Here is a 25250-nt window from a genome sequence, read left to right on the forward strand (position 1 = left end):
TGGATTTCATTTGTTTTATAGCTTTTGTTGTTTCTTCTTCTTCGTCTTCGTATTTGTTAGGTAGTATGATTTCTTGTTTGTATTTGTCAGCTTCCTTAAATACTGAAAACAGTTTTTTGTTTTGCTCGTGTTTTGTGGCTATTTGTATTAGTTATTATTATTATTATTATTGTTCAGTAGTTTTATTTTTATAACGTGCTTTCACTTCACTACCGAGCGCAGCTCTGTGCACCTTGGGTATGTGCTGTGGTTTGCTGTTGTGCTCTTATGTTTACTGTATTGAAAGTGTTTTGCGTAGAATGTGTGCAGTACCCAGTAGTGCAATTTTCTATATGTTATATATATTTGTAAGTCCTGGTGTTTTTGTTATGTATTTGTCTGAATATTTTTTTATTATACCTAAGGCACCTACTATGATGGGAATTGTTTCTGTTTTTAGACTCCACATTCGAGTTATCTCTATTTCCAGGTCTTTGTATTTTGAAAGTTTTTCCATTTCTTTTCGAGAAACGTTGTCATCTGCTGGTATTGATACATCAATTAGAAAGCATTTTTTTTTCTTCATGATCTTTGACAACTATATCTGGTCTATTTGCCTTAATTTCTCTATCTGTGTGTATTGGCATATCCCAGAGTATGGTTGCTTTCTCGTTTTCTGTGACCTTTTCTGGCGTGTGTTTATACCATCTTTTTTCCGTTGTTATTCCATAGTGTTGGCATAGCTTCCAGTGTATATAGGTCCCAGCTCTGTCGTGTCTGTGAATATATTCCTTCTTAGCCAGGACTGGGCAGCCAGAGATAATATGATTTATTGTTTCTTGTACATCTCCACATATTCTACAGTTACTTGTTATATTTCTTTTCATTATGTGTTTTTGGTAATTTCTGGTGGGGAGGCTCTGGTCTTGTGCAGCAATTAAAAATCCTTCAGTCTCTGCTTTGAGTCCTGAGCTTCTCAGCCATTGCTGGGATTTTTCTCTGTCTATTTCTTTCGCATTTATTTTAGCCCAGTATTTACCATGTAGGGGCCTTTCTTGCAATCGTTTTATCATGGCCCGTTGCTGTTCTATTATTATTATTATTATTATTATTATTATTATTATTATTATTATTATTATTATTATTATTATCATCATCATCATTATTAAGGCCACGAGGTGGCAGAATTGTTAGCATGCTGGACGAAATGCTTGGTAGTATTTTGCCGGTCGCTACGTTCTGAGTTCAAATTCTGCCGAGGTTGACTTTGCAGTTCATCCTTTCGGGGTCGATAAATTAAGTATCAGTCAAGTACTGGGGTCGATGTAATCGACTATCCCTCTCCCCAGAATTGTTGTGCCTATAGTAGAAAGGATCATTATCATATTTTATGTTTGTGTTTTTTTACTTTTAATCTGCATGTTTGTTACAATCACTTGCCGAGACACACTCAGCGTCCTGGGACGAGTGAAGGATAAGGGATGTTACAGTATGACTGAAAACTTGGGGAGGGGAAGTGGCAGGGGCCGTAGCAAAATATCTTCATGTAATACAACACAAACATTTATATTTTTGCTGCATCTTTCTAGCTTGTTTTGTCTTAACATTTACTCCTCTAACAACTTCATCGAGAACTGTTACTTCCGTCCACAGAGATTCAATCCTTTTTTGTATTGCTGTTGACATGGTTGGTCTTATTCCGTGTCGTCCTGATACCTAGTTACTTTTATTATTATTATTATTATTATTATTATTATTATTATTATTATTATTATTATTATTATTATTATTATTATACTTTTAATCTGCACCTTTGTTACAGTCACATGCCGAGACACACCCAGCGTCCTGAGGCGAGTGAAAGATAAGAGATGTTTCAGCATGACTGAATGCTTGGGGAGGGGAGATTGGGAAATATCTTGATGTAATACAACACAGACATTTAAATAAATAGGGTTTTTCTAAGGATATGGGCAGTACTTATCAGTACAATCTTCTGGATTTCTCTGAGAGATGGTTCTTCTGGGATCTTATCTAGATGTTTCTGACATCCATTTTTATCATACCTAGTGCACCTACAACAACAGGAACAGTTCTCGTTTTAAGATGCCACGTCTTTTGTACTTCATTATTATTATTATTATTAGTAGTAGTAGTAGTAGTAGTAGTAGTAGTAGTAGTAGTAGTAGTAGTAGTAGTAGTATCATCATCATTATCATCATCATCATCATCATCATCATCATCATCATCATCATCATCATCATTATTATCATTATTGAGTGAGAGAGCAGTGCATCAAAGTGACACATGGCAAAATATACAAGGCCCACTATACACATCATTACATATCATGACTACCCGCCTGATAAGGGTACACCAGGCACATGCATCACAACCATATGTGCGCGACATGGTGATCTCATATCAAGATAAACAGCGCATGACCTTTCAGGTGGGACCCAGTTAGAATTTTCTTCAGGTCGAGTAGCCCATCTCGTTCAAAAGGTCCTTGAATAAGAGTTGTTTAAGGATATTGAACAAAACACCCACGTTTCCAAAGGTGAATTATCCAAACCCCAAAGAATCCGTCTCAGCACATGGCGATGATGCTCCCCGCTACTTCTGCTCTTGATCAGAGATGCACATATTGTAAGCTACCAAGGGACATGCTCAACTAGTTAAGGTCAAGCAACTGACAAGCAGGTCTGTGGTATTGAGCAGAATATTTGCTGTAGGCCATCTTTTATACCAAGACAAAACAATGTACATGATAACACTTCCAATCAGTTAAGATCAGATGCCAAGAGAGCCACTGCCTGGAACTGCATCAGGGCATTTATTATTATAATTATTATTATCATTATTATTATTATTATTATTATTATTATTATTATTACTATTATTTCCTTATCCTTATCATCATCATCATTATCATCATCATCATCATCATCATTATTATTATTATTATTATTATTATTATTATTATTATTATTATTATTATTATTATTATTATTATTCAGTAGTTTTATTTTTATAACGTGCTTTCACTTCACTACCGAGCGCAGCTCTGTGTGCCTTGGGTATGTGCTGTGGTTTGCTGTGATGCTCTTATGGTTACTGTATTGAAAGTGTTTTGCGTAGGATGTGTGCATTGCCCAGTAGTGCAATTTTCTGTATGTTATATATATTTGTAAGTCCTGATGTTTTTGTTATTATTATTATTATTATTATTATTATTATTATTATTATTATTATTATTATTATTATTATTATTATTATTATTACTATTATTAAGGTAGGGTCTTGGTAAAATCGTTAGCATTCTGGAAAAATGCTTTGTGGCATTTCGTCCCGCTTTAAGCTGAGTTCAAATTCCATCGAAGTCGACCTAGCCTTTCATTTTGGGAGTTCGATAAAAAAATACAGGTTGAGCATCGGGGTCGATATAATTGACTTACCCCTCCCCTAATGTGCCGGCCTTGTGCTAAAATTTGAAACCAATATCATTATCATTAAGGTGGTACAATCGCGAGCGTGACAGACAAAATACCGTATGGTATTTCTTTAAGCTCTTTACGTTCTGAGTTCAAAATTTCGCTGCAGTCAGCTTTGCCTTTCACGTCTATAAAATTAAATACTAGGATCGATGTTTTCGACTAACACAACTTCCTTCAAAATTGCTGCCCTTGTTCCTATATTGAAAACACTTATACGGGCAGTAAGCAAGCAGGATAGTTAGAGCATCGGAAAAATTCTTCGGGTTTCATATCCCACTGAGATCAACTTTACCTTTCTTACTTCCTGGGTCGATAAAATAAAATACTGGGATATAATCGACTTGCCCTCCCTTCAAAATGGCTGGGTGGACTAGTGCCAAAATTAGAATGAAGGTAGTGAGTTTAGTAGTAGTAGTAGTAGTAGTAGTAGTAGTAGTAGTAGTAGTAGTAGTAGCTGCTGCTGCCGGTTAGTCATGATCCAAGACTTATGTTCATGTTCGTTTCAGCTGTGACCACCCCAGTCATTTTCCCGGACAGTTATATCTCATCTGTAATGTTGCTGATCGGGTGTAATTTGAAAATCTCCCTGGTAGTAGTAGTAGTAGTAGTAGTAGTAGTAGTAGTAGTAGTAGTAGTAGTAGTAGTAGTAGCAGTGGGAAAACAGAAAGGTCATAATTGGATGCTGTTGAAGTAATGTGTTTGAATCGCAGGATAATTCACCCATCAGATGTAGTGCACACTTTTTGTCGTGGCAAAAACCGTAAATTAGTGGATATTACATGTGAATCATCACATATCTGTGAGCAGAATTCTATTTAGAAGAGAATTTCTCCTTTGTAGAAAGATAAAAGGTGTTTCGGAAATGTTATGTAGTAAATCGTTAAAACTTATAAAATATGCTAGATAAAAGGAAATCACTGATTTCCTATTCTTACTCTGCCGCTCTTTAATCTATTCAGTCCATTCGTGGAACGCAATTTTTATCAATATCTATAATCATTTTTGGGTGAGTTTGCCAATCCATAAACTAGCCATGTCTAAAATTCACTTTATTGCACGCCAATCTTTCAATTCTGTAATCTGAATACGGTTAAAATCTAAAATGTATAATGTGTTACAGTGTGTATTGATTATACGAACCTGTTATTCGCATGTAAAGTTCCTTGCCTTTCAACAATGACATCGTATTTATATGTCAGTGAGTATGATAGAGAGAGTATATATTTATGCGTTTAAGTGTGTGTGTGCGTGCGGGCGTGACCGGGCTTGTCAGTAGTTAAGTATTTGGTAGTAGATGTAATTTTGCCTGTAATCGTTTGCATGTACAAATGTAAAGGTATTTGACTATATAAGTATATATATATATATATATATATATATACGCGAAAACGAAAATGAGACAGGTGAATACAAAGAAAGTGTGGCAAAAAGGGATAATCTTTGAATACTTCTAATCCATGCAATGGCCGGTCGAAATATCCACGCATTATTTATAAATCGTTAAAAAGTTTTGTATAATCCTGTTAGCTCATCAATCGTGTAATTGGTCTTATAAAATGTCAAACTCTTAAATCATTGCTTTACTACACAATACAGTGCTTTCTTCTCCGTGGAAAGTCTATTAAATGCCATTATCTTATTCTTTTTCTTTCTTCTTTTTATTTTCAAAGCAAATTGTGGGCTACTTTGAAGCGTCGGTAATCACTTGTTGTCTGCGTTTCTGGTTGCGAGAAATAGGATTTTCGATATCATACGGAGCTCTCCTGTTAAAAACATGGCGGTCAGTTGCTATCTTCTCTTTTCTTTTATACTTTCTGCTTATATCCATTAATACTATTTAATGCATCATCTTTAGTTTGAGAATATATATTCACAAATCTTATACAACATGTTACACTCCAACCAAACTATTTCTTTTTATATTTTCTTGAAATAACTATCAGTCCATCTCCGTACAGGAATGTCTTTACACTACAGCGTGAACGGCGAATTATCAATAAAAACTATATTGTTCATGCGTGGTATTGATGTATAGAAACACATAACTAAAAGTTTTCTGCAAGCAGCTTATTCACATGTGCACATATAATTCAGTCAAATGACTTATGCATGCACATATATATGTCTCTCTCTATCTCTCTCACTTTCTCTCTCTCTCTTTCTCTCTCTCTCTCACTCTCTCTCTCTCTCTCTCTCTCTCTCTCTCTCTCTCTCTCTTTATATATATATATATATATATATATATATATATATATATATAATTTATATATATATATATATATATATATATATATATATATATATATATATATATATATATATATAATTAAAAATTAGCATGAAGCATAAAGATGCGCGAAGCATAAAGTCCCAATTCAACCGTCGAAGAGTACCAAAATAACAGAAAATAACAGAAAATAACAGTAAACGAGGAAACGGATAAGAATTAAGAAATTAAAAAGCATAACATTAAAGATTATGTCATTAAGATGCTCATATACCATGGTTTCGGGTGCTGGCCCAATGAGCCTCAACTTTCTTCAGTATGAGTTACTGGTGAAAAACTTCTAAATCCGCCACGTTAAAAGTCCATTAGCGTTCTGGTTTGTGTTGCGCCAAAACCAGTCCACACGGTGCAAATATATCTCTTTGTTTGCGTATTTGACTCATTTCTTTTCGTATTTCATGTTGTTTATTGTTAGTGACGTCCTGTACCCATATATATATATATATATATATTATTTTGTTTAAAAGAGTTCCAACACTGTCTGTTTTTTATGTTTTATTTATATTCCTGCAAAACCAATGTGAGATATAGAATATGGAATATACAATATATAATATAAAATAAAAATGGATGGTACAATGAAATAAAGTATTGAATGTCTTATTGAATATATGGAATATGTCTTATTGAATAGATGAAATATTGAGTGTTCAATATAAAGGATTAAATATATAAAGGCGAATACGTATTTTCTATACCTTGCGGTATTTCATCATGGCCGGTATGACAGACTTTAACGTCATACCGGCCATGATGAAATACCACAAGGTATAGAAAATACGTATTCGCCTTTATATATTTAATCCTTTATATTGAACACTCAATATTTCATCTATTCAATAAGACATATTCCATATATTCAATAAGACATTCAATACTTTATTTCATTGTACCATCCATTTTTATTTTATATTATATATTGCATATTATATAATATATTGTATATTCCATATTCTATATCCCACATTGGTTTTGCAGGAATATAAATAAAACATAAAAAACAGACAGTGTTGGAACTCTTTTAAACAAAATAATATATTCCTCTATACACAATCATACAAAACCCCTTTCTGTGTATTTATTTTTACTCGCATATATATATATATATATATATATATATATATATATATATATATATATATATGAAAGAAGGTTTGAAAATGCAATTTTAAAGTTTAAGGTGTTTATTCACGTCACACACACACACACACAAACACACACAAATACAATATGCCCGTTCCCCAGTAAAAAAAAGATCACACACACATATACACAGAATACAATCCCAACAATCACAACAAATACTCACAAAATCACATACACACGCGCACACACAGACGCACACATACACACACGCGAACAAACACATACACACACGCAAACAAACACATACACACACATGCGCACACAACACTCTAACAAATATTAATCACACACATATACACACACACAAACGTGCACACATATACACACATCATCCTAAAAAATATAAAACACACACAGACCCATATATACACGCCACAATAAACTTTGGGACCAATGAAAAACGGCCCATACACACAAACACAAACACGTATATACACACACACACATAGAGACGTGCACAGAGACACACACACTCACACCATTCTGACCTCTAAGAACAATCCCCAAAACCACTGAACCATGACAGACTAGCCCAGAAACAAAAGATCTTTTTAATTCTACATCGCTCTTCCATCCCCCACCCCAACCTCCCACACTATCCCTTAAAATAGCAAACATTGCTTAGTTACACACAAGACAGAAGAAATGCCAAAAGACAGGTCGGTTCCTCTCCAATTTTTTGTAAATTCTTAAATATATCTCCTTCTGATATATATATATATATATATATATATATATATATATATATATATATATATATATATATATATATATATATATATATATATATATATGTATATATATATATACTACCAATCAAATATGATTTTTATTGAACTCCTAATACGTTTTGTCGAATACGTTCTTAAATACTTTCTTGTAAACTGTTTTTAACATTTTCTTATTATTATCAAAGAATGTATATGTGTATTTTAATACTTTTGTGACAACCAGTACTTAACACATCAAAGCTTATACAAAGCTTTACATTTTACATTTGACAATTTTTTTCTAAAAAGTGAAACCGGTCAAGTGAATAAACATCTTGAAAATTGCATTTTCAAACCTTCTTTCATATATATTTCCACTCTCGTGCAGTATCTTACAACTTTACTTTGTTATATATATATATATATATATATATATATATATATATATATATATATATATATATACATACATATATATATATATATATATATATATATATATATATATATATATATATATATATATATATATATATATATATATATATATAATTATTATTATTATTATTATTATTATTAGTAGTAGTAGTAGTAGTAGTAGTAGTAGTAGTAGTAGTAGTAGTATTTGATTGAACACCACGCGTCCATTTCCAAGGAAGATTATATATATCCGGTAGTGGAACCCTGGGGCCATAGTTTCAGTGTTTGACGAGTGTGAAACCACCTCTTATCCATTATTGTTCCTAGGTCTACTCTAGCCCGGTGTGGTAGCACCTGTGAGGATTCCAGCTATGAGTTAACTAGCAACCCCCACCCCTGCGACTGAAGGGGACCCATAGAATGCAGTCGCCGTATTTCCTGCGTGCCGTAGGAACCGACGAAAAGGGGCGGGAGAGAAGGGACTGGGAATCCACTCCTCGTAATTTCATATTCCTAGAAAGATAACAAGAAAAGACAAGCGGGCGGGAAAAGGTTAACACCTAATCTCACCCAAGTACTAGGGTCATAAAATGTGCGTGGGTGAGGTACAAGTGAGGTAAAGAGGGGAGAGGTAGGGACTGTGATGATGAGGAATCAGATGGATGTGTTGGCACTGAGCGAAACTAAGAGGGACGGTAAGGGAGAGTACTAGTTTGGTGATGTGACTGGACGAGTGTCGGGAGTGAGAGGGGGAGGACTCGTCATGGACTGGCATTCCTGCTGAGTGAGCGTGTGAAGGAGAGTGTGGTAGAGTGGAGTGGTGGGAAGTATCATCGAGGTTAATGTGGGTTGAGATGAGGTGAGGAGGAGAGATGTGGGTGTTTTTAGTGCATATGGTCCAGGGAGTAAAAGAAATGAGGAAGAAGTAGAGGAGTTCTGGAGGGAACTGACAGGGTGTGCGGATAGAGTGAGCAAAAGTGGTTATGTGGTAGTGTTGGGTGATTTGAATGCGCGCGTGGGAAATGAGGAAGTAGTAGGACAATATGGCGTCCCTGGTCGGAATGAGAGTGGAAGGTTATTGGAAATGTGTATGGAGCAGGAGTTGGTGGTGGGGAATAGTCTTTATAAAAAGAGGGAGAAGGATAAGTTCACATGGTGGAGGGTGGGGGGAAGAACACTAGTAGATAGAGCCTTGATGGATTATGTATTAATTGATAAGAGAGTGGGAGGGAGGTTGATGGATGTGCATATAATGAGAAGTGAAGGTGGAGCAGATCACTTCTTAGTACAGAGTAAGTTGAAGGTATGCTCAAAATGGAATGCTAGACGAGTGACAGGGAGGAGAGAGATTGTGAATGTGAGTGAAAAGGATAGGAGAGAGAAGGAACAGGAGTATGTAGAGAAACTGAGAGGTGAATATGAACAGTTTAAGAAACGGGAGGTATGAGATGTGGAGGCGGAGTAGGAGGCTTTTAGAGAGGTAGTAATGAGATGTGCCTTTGGAGTATGCGGTACACGAGTGGTTCGAATGGGTGTAAGGAAAGATAGTGAGTGATGGAATGAGTAGGTAAGGGATGCGGTGACAGAGAAGAAAAGGGCCTTTGAAGTGTGGTTGCAGAAAAGGGATGGAAAGGCTTATGATCGCTACAGAGAAGTGAAGAGGAGGATAAAGAGGGCGGTGTAGGTGGCGAAATGGGAGACGAGTGAAAGGTTCGGGAAAAAGTTGAGGGATCATTTTGTAAGAAATAAAAAGATGTTTTGGAAAGAGGTACAGAGGGTAAGAAAGATGGTTGGAGGAAAGGAAGAAAGGGTGAAGGATGTAAATGGAAATTTGTTGAAAGGAAGTGAGGATGTACAAAGGAGATGGGCAGAGTATTTTAGTGAGCTGTTAAATGTGGAGGATGTTAGGGAAGGAGGTATAGTGGTTGTAGGAGGCGAGAGGAGAATGCCTGTTGTTGGGTAATGGAACTACGGTGCAACTGGAAGGGAGGAGGTGAGGGAATCCTTGCACAAGACGGCAACCGGAAGGCGCCAAGTATAGATGGGTGTACAGTGGAATTCCTAAAGATAGAAGTGACAGTGATTGAATGGTTAGTGAGGCTTATGAATGTTTGTTATTCATATATCGCATTTCTTCCCCAGAGGACATTTAGATTTGTCTCTGCATGTGCATCCGGGTAGGCTTGTGTCTTCGGTGGCTTATTGATGTATGTCTTGACATTAGGAGTGGGCAAGAAAAAGTAATTATTAATAGCATTACGGATAAATATAAGAAATCTGCAATAAATACAACTTTATTAACATGGGGGCTAAAATCCTTGCAAATAATTTAATATAGATGAAAGAACTGAATGTCTGGCCAAGATGGAAGCATTCATTTCACTAAAGGATCATAAAGAGGACTTTATAATAGACCAAAGTGCAGACTAATTAACCCGGCTAAGACTGAACTAAATTTAGCAAGGATGTGGTTGGGAAGCAAACTTCTTACCACACAGCCACGTCTGCGTGAATAAAGATAAAAAATAAATGTTTTGAGGGACATGGTTAATAGCAATACTGGAGTATGTTTAAACGGAGTGAGTGTGATTTTGACGCCAAATGTCTAAACTGCCATAATACTTACAACCCTATCCTACTTTAGACTATCCTTGAATGAGAGCTTCAGAATACTCCCACTTTGTATATCTTAAATATTGATATTTTCATTTGTAATTCTACTAGCTGAGTATCAATGGATTAATCGACAGGTAACTCCGCTTCTAGAAGTTGTCTGACGAGTTTGGGAGTCGCATAGTGGGTTTATACGTGTAAGTATGCGCCTATATGTGGTGGACAGTAAGGGAAGTTATAGGAGCACATTAATCTTATACCCAGTTATACTTGTTTTTCGTCGTTAATTAGAATATGTAAGTTTACCAAAATCTTATATGGGAATTATTAGTATGCATTCCAACTATGTTAAGTAAATTCAACAACCTGTAACATAATACAAGGTACAATGTACAAAATTATAAATTATAAAAAGCAAAATGTAAACTACAACGTGATACCCATTACTCCAGCGCAATGTTGTTAAACGTTGACTAATTGCCAGCATTTACTAAATACCAATAGATGCCTGTAGTTTTAGTAATGTTCATAATAAAAGTATTTAACCTATTTCTCTGATTTTATATTTTGTTCTTTTGCTATTACAATCGTTGGTTATTTGTGTAGTTCTAGTTAACCGGTTCACATAGTGGTTAACTCCTTTTATATGAGTGCGGCCTACTAATACGTCGATTACTACCTAAGTTTCTAAATACTTTATGTGCACAGATTCTTTAAAATCCATACCAGCTTTCTTATTGGTTGGTATTCAGCGGTTATTTTCCAAATATTCAAGATTCCTACCTTTAGCTCTCCCCTTGGACCCTACCTGGTATATTAGTGGGGTTTTTTCAGTTATCTAGTATACTGCAATTATTGTTAGGATCGCCCTTCTTATATCTATTCATTTATTCTATCGTTGTTATTTTCCCTACACCCCGCCTTTTTTAGTGCTAAATTATAAAAAGTCCTCGTTTAGTTTGAAAACTTCTTCATTCGGTGACAGGTTAGAAATACGAGCAGATATATTCTCTACTATTGACTGGGTTATACATCTAGGGTGATTACTATTTATATTTATGCTTCTCAGTTTCGTATTTGGCTTGTGATAAGGCGTATATATCTCTGCACTTAGATCTAAAGTAACGTCAAGAAAGCTGACTGAATTATATTTCTCCTCTCGTGATATGGATAGTCATAGGTTCTTACAAATAGTTTTTACTTCTTCCTATACCTATCTATCTCTAGGTTTGAGGGCGAAAAGTGTATTATCACTGTATGGAACGCCTCCTATTTCGGAAAATTCCCTGTTTAGGCTAAATAGTTTATAGCTTCCTACCAGGTCCGTAACTTGTGCAGAGTCTGTTGATCCCATGGTAATATCGAACATCACCGGTCTATCCTTTCTAACCCCGTACTTATCCTCTAATTTGATCATTTATTTTCTAGCCACTAAAATAATATCTATTTCTTCTCTAGTTACTTCTGAATTATTCATAGCAAAGATGACTGCCTGGTTTAGGAGGATAGAGTTAACAGAGGCGCAATACTTACTCTTTACGTTCTGAGTTCAAATTCCGCCGAGGTCAATTTTGCCTTTCATCCTTTTGGTATCGATAAATTATGTACCAGTGAAACACTAGGGTCGATGTAGTCGACTAGTCCTCTCCTCCAAAATTTCAGGATTTGTGTTTTTAGTAGAAAATATTATTTGCAGATGCCTTTAAAAGCAGCGAGCTGGCAGAATCATTAGCAATCCGGATAAAATTCTTATAGTGGCATGTCGTCCACCTTTACGTTCTAAGTTTAAATTTCGCCGAGGTCGTCTTTGCCTTTCACCTTTTCGTATTCGATAAAATAAAGTACCAGTTGGACACTGGAATCGATGTAAAAGACTAGTCTCTCCCCAGAAAATTTCAGACAATATGCCTATAGTAGAAAGGATTATTTATAGATTGCTTTTTTAACATGCATTTTGGTTTGTTTGTTCTTGATGTTTTCCAGCTGAAGTCCCTCTCCTCTTCTTTATTACAAACATTAACTCAATGATATATCTTTGTATGTTTACAGGATATCTGTTGTGTTTCGAGTCCGTTCAGCTCAAAGAATAAAGATATCAGACGCAGATTTAATAAAAAGGCTGGTTATCATAGTTTTGATATTTGCAGCTTTTCTTTCTGGGCGGACAATAGCTGGACGTCCGAGAGTTGTAAAAGGTAAGTTTGATAATCTTACTAAAACATACCAAGAAGCAAATGAGATCCTAAAAAAACTTATTTAAAACAAAAAAAATAAATATTAATGAATATCATCCTAGATGCACTCATTGCCTCTGAAAGTAAAAATAAATACGACACAAATAAGATGTTAGACTGTTTACATTTATTTACACGTAGTTGTTCATTTAGCTATTTAGCTTCTAAATTTGCAGGTGAATTTGTCGGCGGGTAGTTTAGCTTAATGGTAAAGCACTCAGCCGGAGTCTTGGGTTCGAGTCCTATGACTGTTGACAATTTTTTCCGCCTTGTAAGGGTAATTTACCCAGTATTTCTGTGTTCTAATGACAATTCTGCGTTCGAAAAAAATCATCTTATTTGTATCGTACAATACACATTTCGATGCTAATAAAAAATGCTAATCTGTTTATATTTATATAAAAGCAAATGTTAAGAGTTGAAAGATTTTGGCCATATATCTTTTGGTCATGACTGAAAATATATGATTAAACAACAACCAATAGATTAAGCTAACTTATTAACTGAATCAGACAAAATTCCTTCCTGGATAGGATCTCAGAGCAGGTAACCTCGCAAAAGATGCCTAACGTCTTCTAAAGCTTTTCAATCAAATATTCTTGTCCACAGACAAAAAGAAGTCAAGAGAGCTACGAATGAGATTCTACATGATCGCGCAGCCTGCGATATATCTTCTAAATCTCTTTCAAATTCTACGAAACTCTTTCTAATAAGGAAGACTGCATTACACACTGTAGATTTTTCTAAAAGCAGGATCGTCATAGCTGGAATGCCTTTGCTCATGGCTCTGGTCTAAAATGGTTAATCGTCGGTCAAACAACAACAGCAATCGCAATTGAAACACCTCCAACTCAAACTCGTACAAATTTACAACCATGAACTGTTAACTTAATTCATTGTTTGTTCAGTTAAAAGTTTCATATAATCAAACATGTCTAATTAAAAAGTAAGAGAAGATTGGCGGGCGGGGGGGGGGGGAAATAAAACATAATTCGAATAAGATTCCAGTCGCCAAATGAAAATCATCTTTTAGTGTTATAAAATGAATGCACTCTACACAAGAAGCAAAATTACTGTCAAAACAGAAGAGACTTCACAGCTCCAAAGTTTTTCTGTTTTGCTTTGTTTGTTTTGGGGTTTTTGTTGTTGTTGTTGTTTTATTCTTTGTAACTGTTGAATTTAATCTTTCACCTACAAAGGTTTCTGTAAGATATGAACCCTTTGAGAAACACGTAAAGAAATTCAGGAAGACCGGAAAATAGTATCGCATTTATTTATGAAGATCCAGTAACAGAATTTCGAACAAAGCAGGGTATGACTTTATCCATGATAAATGAAGCAGAAAATAAAGGAAAATATAGTATATGCGTCTGGGTGGGGATGTATATGCATATATGTATATGTGCACATATATATGCGTATCTATGTGCGTATATATAAATATATAAACATATATATATATATATATATATATATATATATATATATATATATATATATTTTAAAATGTATTGTATATGTATGTATGAATATATATATATATATATATATATATATATATATATATATATATATATATATATATAGAGAGAGAGAGAGAGAGAGAGAGAGAGAGAGAGAGAGGAGAAATATGAGTTCAAAAAGAACAATTCAAACTTTTGGGGGGATCCAAAAAGAGAGAAAAAGTGATATCTAATAAAGATTCATCATATTTATAAAAATCAGACAGAGCAAGTAATAAGAATATGAAAATAATATTTGAGAAGTTTCGTTGTAGGTATAAAGATATATCATAAACAAGTATAAAAAATGGAGAAAAAATGTAGAATCAGAAATAGATTTATTACAAAATTGGATTCAATGCATACGTACAATGCAAATGCGTAAGAAAAAAATTTAATCATAGTAATTATAATTAAAATTATGCATTGTCATTCTCCTCAGTGTGAGGAATTTCTTGAAGAACATCAAGAAAGTTTAATAAGATGAAATTGGATAAAATAAAATTAAAATTAAAATAAAATAAGATACAATAAGAGAACACAGATGTAGCAGTAAGGGAAAATCGGATAATTTACAAACCAAGTTGTGAAAGAGAAAAATTATGATAACAACAATAATAATATTAGTGAGAGAGACGATAAAGAAAAAGAAAAAGAAAGACATATCAATGTGTATGCAAGTTTATATGTGCAGTAAAACTATAACATAAGAATCTAACGGATATATTTTTTTAAATAGTATCAGGAGGAGTCGAAATACCATGTGAGCAAGGCCACGTGTGCCTAGTAGAGTACAACGTAACAATTTTACTAGCAGAAAAAAGCCATAGAGAGTTATACGCATACATAATAATATTGAAAAAAGAAGAAATATGTATATATATATATATATATATATATATATTACCAGAAGCTGAGAAACAAGACTATGTTTGAGAATGATTCAAATAGGAAATGTGCATACAGGCAGAAACAAAAAGAAACAGATTTTTTTCGAAGAGAGACAATGATCAAAGACAGGGTAGGCCGGTGTGTTCTACAGAAGTTCCCCCACTCAAAAACTAGTCCATGGTAGGGGAGACAATCGAAAGAGATTAAAAAACAAAAACGAATATATGAATGAGAATATTATTAAGTAATTCACAAGTAATAGAGGAAATATACCATAAATAAGTAATACTTGTTTAGGGTATATTTTTATACCTATAACGAAACTCCTCAAATATATATATATATATATATATATATATATATATATATATATATATATATATATATATATATATATATATATATATATATATATATATATATATATATATATATATATATATACATATATACATATATATAAACATATATTCATAATTGTATGCCGATGACACAAAAGAACCTTGGTAATGTTTCAGACGTATAGCAGGGCCTCAATACTCTCTACAAGTGGGCTTAAGATATTCATGCGCAATTTTCTGGTAGAAAATTCCAAGCCTTTTGCTATCAGCCCAGAAACACTCCACATCCACGATACACAAGACTTGGAAGAAATGCAGTTCTAGAATCGTAATCGGTACACTACCAGTAGATAAATATAAGCAATCATGCATACTTCTTTTCATGTACACATTGCAGAGGTAGCGATATTGGGCAAAGAGAGAGTGAAATGGTTTCTCAGATCACTCATAACAAGAGGGTTAGAAAGCCTGCTTCATGTATGGAGAACATTTTTCTCAATACTACTTACAACATGAATATATTCAACAATCAATATTCAACTAATCAAATAATGCTTCACGAGGAAGATCATCGCAATCCAACACCTAGGGAGAAGCTAAAAGCATTAAACCATAACTCCTTGGAAAGAAGACGAGAAAATTGTGCAATAATTTATTGATGAAAGATCCTTGAAGGACTCGAGCCAACCTTCAGTAGATAGAACTATATCAATCCCCAAACTGACGGCCGTCACAGCATAGTTGCGAACGTCCCGCCCTCGTTATTTAAAATCAGAAACATACTGCAACAACCTAGAGTTTAAATGCTGACAGCATTTTAACATCTTGACTAAGAAACTGACAAATCTACGCCGAGTGGATGGAGATGCATTCAGTAAGTATCTGGAAACCATTTATCTGCGAAACTAGATGTATCAAAGTCACTACATGAAACGCAACGGACAGCGACATCAAACGCCTGCAATCACCAAAGTTAAGTATTGTTCAAAGAGTACCAATTGCATAGACGAGGCTCCAGCATGCCCATCACTCTCGGGCTGAAACTGATAAAAATGCAAATAAAATAAAGGACATATATATATATATATACATAAAGATAAATATGCCTATATATACTTTTAATCATATAGATATACATATGCTTATATGATTCCATACATGCATATCTGAAGGCGGTGCTCCAGTATGGCCGCAGTCAAATGACTGAAATAAAAGAATATATATATATGTTCATGCACACACACACATATATATGTTCTTTTATTTGTTTCAGTCATTCGAACACAAATCGACTCCAGAACTTATTCTTTGTAAGCCTAGTACTTATTCTATCGGTCTCTTTTGCCGAACTGCTAATATATATATATATATATATATATATATATATATATATATATATATATATATATATATATATATATATATATATATATATATATATATATACATACATACATACATACACATACACACACATCTATATATATATATATATATATATATATATATATATATATATATATATATATATATATATACATATATATATGTATATATTGTTACTGTTGTGGCTAAAGAATTAAGAGATGTGTGGCTGCGCGCATACATATGTATATACATACACGCACGCATGAGCGTGAGTACGGGGGATATACATAGCTCGCGCGTATGTGGGGGGGGGCGCAGGAAGGCTAGCATCTTGACCGACCAGTGGCTATCCAACCGTAGCTAAGCGTAAGCAGTTTAAAACAATAGTTGCCCAATTGGAAGGAGAAAGTTAACGGTAGTAATTAACCCTCCCCCATTAGCAGCAGAATGGTAGAGCCGTTGGAAGAGGCAACAGGATATTTTACACCACTAAGTTTGAAAGTTTGGCATATTATTGTTGTTGTTGTTGTTGTTGTTATTGTTGTTGTTGTTACCATCATCGTCACCATCACTGTTATTGCTACTAGAACATTAATAACTTGTATAAAATGATCTTCTACATAGAACCTTCCAATATATACAGGAATGACACACACACACTCAACAAAACTTCCTTTCTAAAAAATACTTACAGCTTTCTAGATACGGCTAATAGAGCTGATACCACAAACAACGTATGTGGTGGAATGTTTACTTATAAAAACTTGTATATGCACACATGAGAGTAAGGGGACATCCGAGTAAGGCAGTGCACACGAACCCACACATATAGATGTGCACTGGAGTGCCTATAGCGACCTACCTATAGTGTTTGTGGGTTTTTGGGGTGCCTTGTATTTCTAAGGGTTTTTTGACATATATCTTTTTTATATTTTTGCATGTCCCACATGCTATACCTTCATTTATGTATTCTTTATTATTATTTTTTTTTTTCCTGCTGTACCCTTATTTTTATTTTTATTTTTATTTTTATTTATATTTTGATTTCAATTTTATTTTTTATTTTTATTTCTATCTTATTTTTGCTGTTGTTTTTCTTCTGGTCTCTACCACACCTCTGTTTTTACCTCTTGCTCTACATTTGTATGTAACCCTTTGTGAATCTCTGAAGAGGCCTAGAGGTTCGGGCATGTAACCCCATTTCAAAATGTCATCCGATAATCACTCCGGAAAGGAATATTCGGATAGAATGGGGCTTGCTAAAACTAGGCCGAAACAGCTGTAAGATTAAACTTCTGTTCATCCTCTAATTCCTGATGTACTTTGTACCTCTATATGTAAACCATGTTGGAAAAATAACATAGTCTGCCATGGACACCTGTGCTTTGGTTCTTTCTTTCTTTTTCTTTTCTTCCTTTTTTTGTCACTTTTGCTATGAATTAAATTAATGAATTCAACGGGATACACCGTCTGCAAGTAGTTGGGTTCAGCATATTATCCTCCATTTTCTAATTGTTACACAAATTTTGGGTAAAACCTCCACTTTTACCCGCTCCCATTGATTGCACCTAGGATAGCACTAGTGTAGCAATAATTGGGTACCCTCCCAGCAGTATACTGGATAGATACTATCCCTTAGTGGGTTGAACCCCAACCCCTAACTCCCTCACGCTATATATATATATATATATATATATATATATATATATATATATATATATATATATATATATATGTATATATATATATATATATATATATATATATATATACACATACAAATATGCATGAATATATATGCACACACACTTTTATACAAATTTTTACATCCCTTAGTGGGTTGAACCCCCAACCCCTAACTCTCTCACGCTATATATATGTATATATATATATATATATATATATATATATATATATATATATATATATATATATATATATATATATATATATATATATATATATATACACATATACAAATATGCATGAATATATATGCACACACACTTTTATACAAATTTTTACATCAATACATCTACGCTCTCGTAGATAGATAGATAGATAGATAGATAGATAGATAGATAGATAGATAGATAGATAGATAGATAGATAGATAGATAGATAGATATGTCACTTGTTTCAGTGATTGGATAAGTTGGAACGTTCAGTGGAGCAAATGAACTCGAGTACCCATTTTTTGAAATCTGGTACTTATTCTATCTTTTTGTCGAACCCCTGGGGAAGTAGATAAAAAATACCGTCTTATCAAGCGATGGTAGGGGACACAAACATAAGCACACACGGACACACACTCAAACATTCACACATATATCTCTCTATATATATATATAATTTAAAACAGTTTGGTGCAGCTCTGTGTGGAAGGTATGAATCCTAGAAAAGCACAATACTAAGAATGTTATCTATGTGGGAAAGAGTAATAGCTTAGAAGATAGAAAGGAGAATTTAGAAATCACCTCTAGTGAAACTGACGCGGAAACTATTAATGGTAGTAGTAGAATTATCAAATGCGATTGCGCAAGGAATAGAATTTGCCCGCTTACCTCGAATTGGAGGTATAAAAATATTGTATACAGATGTAAAGTTACCTCAGAAAATATTGGAGCTAGCTCACGTTATATTAAGTAAAGAATTGCCAATCATTTAAATTCGTTTAGGTATATATACAAATGAACACTAGCCTTAGTAAACTAATTTGGGCACTAAAATCAAATAACAAAATATATTCACTTGGCTGGCAAATGAATAGTAAGGCAAAACCTTATACAGTAGGCGATAGTAGATATGACTTTTGTATGGAAGAAATGTAACAAATTTCAACTTTTAAATATACTGTTATAAACACAAGACAGAAACAGCTCTAAGATATCGACACTTGAGAAATATACGCTTAAACAATTTAAATAAACACAACTCATCTTCTATAATAATTATGCTAGTTACAATACTGACTGTAACGATATATGATATTAATATTAATAATATTAATAATGATAATAATAACAATAATATTCATTTAGGGTATAAATCCAAAATAAGTAAAATACCTCTGAATAAATAATGTACTCCATACAGTAAAATGTAAACAAAACTGCTAGATTTAATTGAAATTTAATTAAACATTTTTAAAACAACGCTTCAGCTGTAATACCAGCGGGTGTGATTATAAGACCAGCATTCCATCGAATATAAATAGTAAAGCTATTACCTACAACTGAATACCAACGCAGGACATTTATTTAAATCAGTTCACTTTGAAACCATTGTGAGTGATGGACCCTTGATGAAATTGCAACGACTAGAATGCATAATTGCATACAAAGCAATGTACAGTCGCTGCAGTTGAAACATATGTAGGTCAGTTGAATACGTTGGAGAAAACATTTCAATAAATAAATTTTTGGATGTTAATAAAATTTCTACTCTCCTCTTCGTTATCAATGTTATATATATATAATACTTTGCATGTACTACGGCCTTGCATTGTTTTTTTCTTGCTGCATTTTTCATCATTTTGGAGGATTACTTGTGTGTATATATACTCCCTAGATATTTAACAAGATGTTTTGTATCTTCAACTGAAATGGAGACAAACGCAATTCCTTCATGTGATCGGCTTGAAAAATTATTAAAATATTAAGATATTTTGTTTAACAAGCAGTGTTGAGCATTTATGCATATATATATATATAGTTTTTTTTTGGAGCCCGCAAGATGGCGGAACAGCTGGAAGTCAATAGCCAATAAAAAAGGAGATAATCCCCAATTGTTACCTTCGAGTAGTGAGGTATTACCCTCTATATTTTTAAGAGGTCATGAGCCAACATGTTTTGGGATCTGTTTTGGGGATACGCTATAAAGCTACAACCGTTATGGTTGGGAAACCTAAGGTGATCCCATGTACTGACCTTCCCCATTTTTAATATGTATTGCTCTACATCTTAGAGTATGCTTCTTCTTTCAGATTTATGTTTTTCAAACGATATATATATATATTTAAAGAGAGAGAGAGAGCGAGAAAAGATGAAAAAACACAGATTTGTTTTACAGGATTCAAGAATATTTTAGAGCCATGATAGTAAAGATATTATGCAATTTTGTACAAAATAAGGTTTTGTTCTTTCAACATAATCGAAGGACCGGTTTCGCATTGTTCATCAAACTGAGAGTTGAAAGAGATAAATTGCTAGGGAAGATAATTGTTCACTCATTTATTTTGCAGTAAGGGGGAGGTAAATCTAATTTTTTTTATTTTTGTTTTTTGTGTGTTCTCTGCTTTATTCTGGCTTACATCTTCCATTAGATGGGGTAAGTCCTTTATTTTAATATGGTTTCATATGTAATTCTGGTTTATATTTTTGGATAAATGAGGCTTCTTTATTCATCCTTAGTCGTGTTGAGGTCTGGATGGCAAGTTGATAAAATGGGAAAGTTTCGAATTGTGGTTGTAATCGTTCTGCACATTCGTCAATGTGTTAACTGAAGTATATTTGGCGATGTTATAGTGGGGAGGAAATTTGTTGTCGCGGGACCGTACATCTCTTTCGGATCGAATTTCCTGTTCAGCCAATATAATTTCGATGGCAGCCAGAACATCTGGTTACGTAAATGATATTTTGGGAGGCGTAAGTGAAGTTTGATTTGGTCTTCAATATTTGTCCTTGTCTGAAATGGAATTCCGATCCTTCAAACAGATTGGGACATGTTCTGCAATTAGAACGACCACACTTTACGACGCTTGCGTCCATTGTTCTAGAGAATAGTTTTCTTCAATGTCTTCGCTGCTCTTAATGATTTTATGGTTACCTAGAATCTCCTTATGTACTATTGGAAGATTTGGGACGATAATAATGAATGCTTCTTTGTTTCTGTGGTTGTATGTGGAGATATAAATGGGGGCTTTGAGGTTAGATGTGTTGTGTTTGGCTTTTCTTAATGTTTTAATATTAATCGACTTTGCCCGTTTAATTCCTTAATTTATCTTTATCATGGCTCTAATATGCTCTTGAATCCTGTAAAACAAATCTTCTGTGTCTTTTCATCTTATCTCTTTCTCTATTTATATTCATCACGTGTGTTTCCCCACTGAAATGTTTTCTACATTATATTATATATATATATATATATATATATATATTATATATATATATATATATATATATATATATATATATATATATATATATATATATATATGTATATATATATATATATATATATATATATATATATAGAGAGAGAGAGAGAGAGAGAGAGAGAGCGAGAGAGAGAGAGAGGAGAGAGAGAGCGGAGAGAGAGAGAGAGAGAGAGAGAGAGAGAGAGAGAGAGAGAGAGAGAGAGAGAGAGGAGATGAGAGAGAGACAGTAATCCTTCGCTATATCGCAGTTCACCCTATCGCGGTTCACCTATTGCGGTTTATTATTTAAGCTTATGTCGGTTACTCCGTGTAGTTTTGCATTTATAATAAAATAAATATATACAAATAATTTTTTAAAATATATAGTACAGTACCGTTTCTACTTCGAAGATTTTCACCTATTGCAGGAGTGTTGGAACGTCACAACCGCGGTAGTCGAGGGATTACCGTATTTTTTATTCCCTTTACCTATTTCAATCATTTGACTGCGACCATGCTGGAGCACCGCCTTTAATCGAACAAATCGACCCCATAACTTATGTGATCGGTCTTTTTGCTGAAACGCTAAGCTGCGGGTGGCGCAATCATACTAACACCGGTTGTGAATACACAAATACATATATATATATATATATATATATATATATATATACGACAGGCTTCTTTCAGTTTCCATCCGCCAACTCCACTCACAAGGCTTTGGTCAGCCTTAGGTTATAGTAGAATACACTTGCCCAATGTGCCACGCTTCTTACCTCACAGCCACTTCTACGCCTATATGTATGTATATATAATATTATATATATATATATATATATATATAATATTTATATATATATATATGTATGTATATATATATATGTATATATATATATATATATATATATATATATATATATATATATATATATTTATATATATATATATTATATATATATGTATATATATATGTATATATATATATAGATATATATATATATATATATATTATATATATATATATATATATATATATATATATATATATATATATATATATATATATATATATATATATATAAATATATATATATATGACGACAAGTTTCTTTCAGTTTCTGTCTACCAAATCCACCCACAAGGCTTTAGTCGGCCTTGTTCCATAAGTTTGAGAAGTAAACTTCTTACCTAATGACAGAAACAAGTAGAAGATAAAAGATATATATATATGTATACATCTACACACACAACACACATTATGTGTGTGTGTGATTGTGTGTGCATGTGTGTGCATATATATAATTGATTGACCGTTGACTGAACACTATTCAATTTTTTTTCTCCGTGTTTTTCTCCTTGTCTCCGTATTCTTTCTGTTGAAGAGCGTAGCTCGAAACGTCAAAGACTTTCCGTATTCCTGAGCGTCATACTAATACATCCTTTTGTTATTTACACCACCTGTCCTCGTCTGTTGTTGTTTTTTCGTACATTCCTCCCATATATATAATATATATATATATATATATATAATATATATATATTTTTATCTTTTACTTGTTTTGTCATATCTTTTTACTTGTTTCTGTAATTCATAATACTAAGATTCAAATCTCATTTACTTGAGGCACTTTCACCTCTCCATCAATCACTAGCTTGCTTGCGACCTAACTTATTAGTCGCATTTTCATTCAGTAATCAACAGCTAGTTGTTATTAAAGATTAGTTGATGAGTTTAGTGTCTTAGGTGACTTCTCCAAGACGTTACAGGCCCCATAAGAACTATTGTTGTTTACATTCTTTCATCTCGTTTATCCTACATCTCTTTGATGACTAATATTTATCTTTATTCTGTTTTCTCCCTATCTCTTTGTTCCTCTGTCTCTTTCTCATACACACACACACACACACACACACACACACACACACATATATATATATATATATATATATATATATATATATATATACAAGTGAATATATGCGTGTGTATATATACATATGCTGGTCACTGATAAAATTCATTAATTTTAATGATTTTATCCTTTAATTAAGTTTATATACATACATTCGTACGTATGTACACACGAATACTTGTACCTGCTTCTTCTATCATTTCTTTCCACTTAGCCTTATCCAATAATATGTACTTTCTATACATTCGATATAATGTGACAAATCATCTTATATGAAATACTAAACTCTTGGTCATTGAAATCCATGGGCTGGTACCAATTGCCGGTGGAAGCCAGTTTAATTCAATATGAGTTTTGTACCTATTTAGAAAAGCTTAAATCCTATTCTTCTCTGCACTAAATCTGTGACCTGAAACCTTTGTTCAGAGTTTAGTCCCACTGCGTGGCACCTTGGGCAAGTGTCTGCTACTATAACCTCGAACCGACCAAAGCCTTGTGAACGGATTTGGTTGACGAAACTGAAAGAAGCCCGTCGTATATATCTGTATATATTTATGTGTGTGTGTTTGTGTCTATATTTGTCTCCCCACCCATCGCTTGACAACCGATGCTGGTGTGTCTACGAAGAGACCGTTCGAATAAGTACAAGGCTTACAAAGAATAATTCCAAGGCTCGATTTCTTCGACTAAAAAGGCGATGCTCCAGCATGGCCCCTGTCAAATGACTGAAACAAGTAAGATAATAAAAATACACACACACACACACATACATATATATATATATATATATATATATATATATATATATATATATATCTCTTGTTTATCATTTTGTCCATGATTTTTGCAACGTCATGTACCCAGATATGTATCTATATGTACATGTAGATGAAGGTATGTACATACATGTACATATATATGCATATTCTCATATATATATATATATATATATATATATATATATATATATATATATATATATATATACATACATACATACACATGCATACAGTAACAGTACCAGATAGTATTGTTTACATGCCAACATATCGTGGTAGTCCTGTAAAGACCAATGTTACTATTGTCTTAGCCCCAGGAAAACATCTCTTCCAGTCTGTGTCCGTATATAGCATTTCATGTGTGTGTGTGTGTGTATGTGTGTGCATTGAGAACGCATGCATGGTGGAGTAATTAAGAAATTCGTTTCGCAGC

General features: G+C 33.5%; 1 protein-coding gene across 8 annotated transcripts in view; it reads left to right on the forward strand.

Moving 5' to 3' along the window:
- LOC106877599 (putative G protein-coupled receptor CG31760) overlaps positions 1-25250 on the forward strand; it is a 1070704-nt gene that overhangs the window by 958283 nt on the left and 87171 nt on the right. For all 8 annotated transcript variants that reach the window (XR_016243082.1, XM_089357298.1, XM_089357297.1 and 5 more), the window contains 2 exons: positions 5147-5256; positions 12702-12847. Coding sequence is in view for 7 of the 8 variants with exons in the window: in XM_089357298.1 (XP_089213424.1) it covers positions 5147-5256; positions 12702-12847 (256 nt within the window). In the remaining variant the exon portion in view is untranslated. The remainder of the gene's footprint in view (positions 1-5146; positions 5257-12701; positions 12848-25250) is intronic.

Source organism: Octopus bimaculoides, chromosome 9 (genome assembly GCF_046866305.1).
Source record: "Octopus bimaculoides isolate indiv1 chromosome 9, ASM4686630v1, whole genome shotgun sequence".
NCBI classification, from domain to species: Eukaryota; Metazoa; Mollusca; class Cephalopoda; order Octopoda; family Octopodidae; genus Octopus; species Octopus bimaculoides.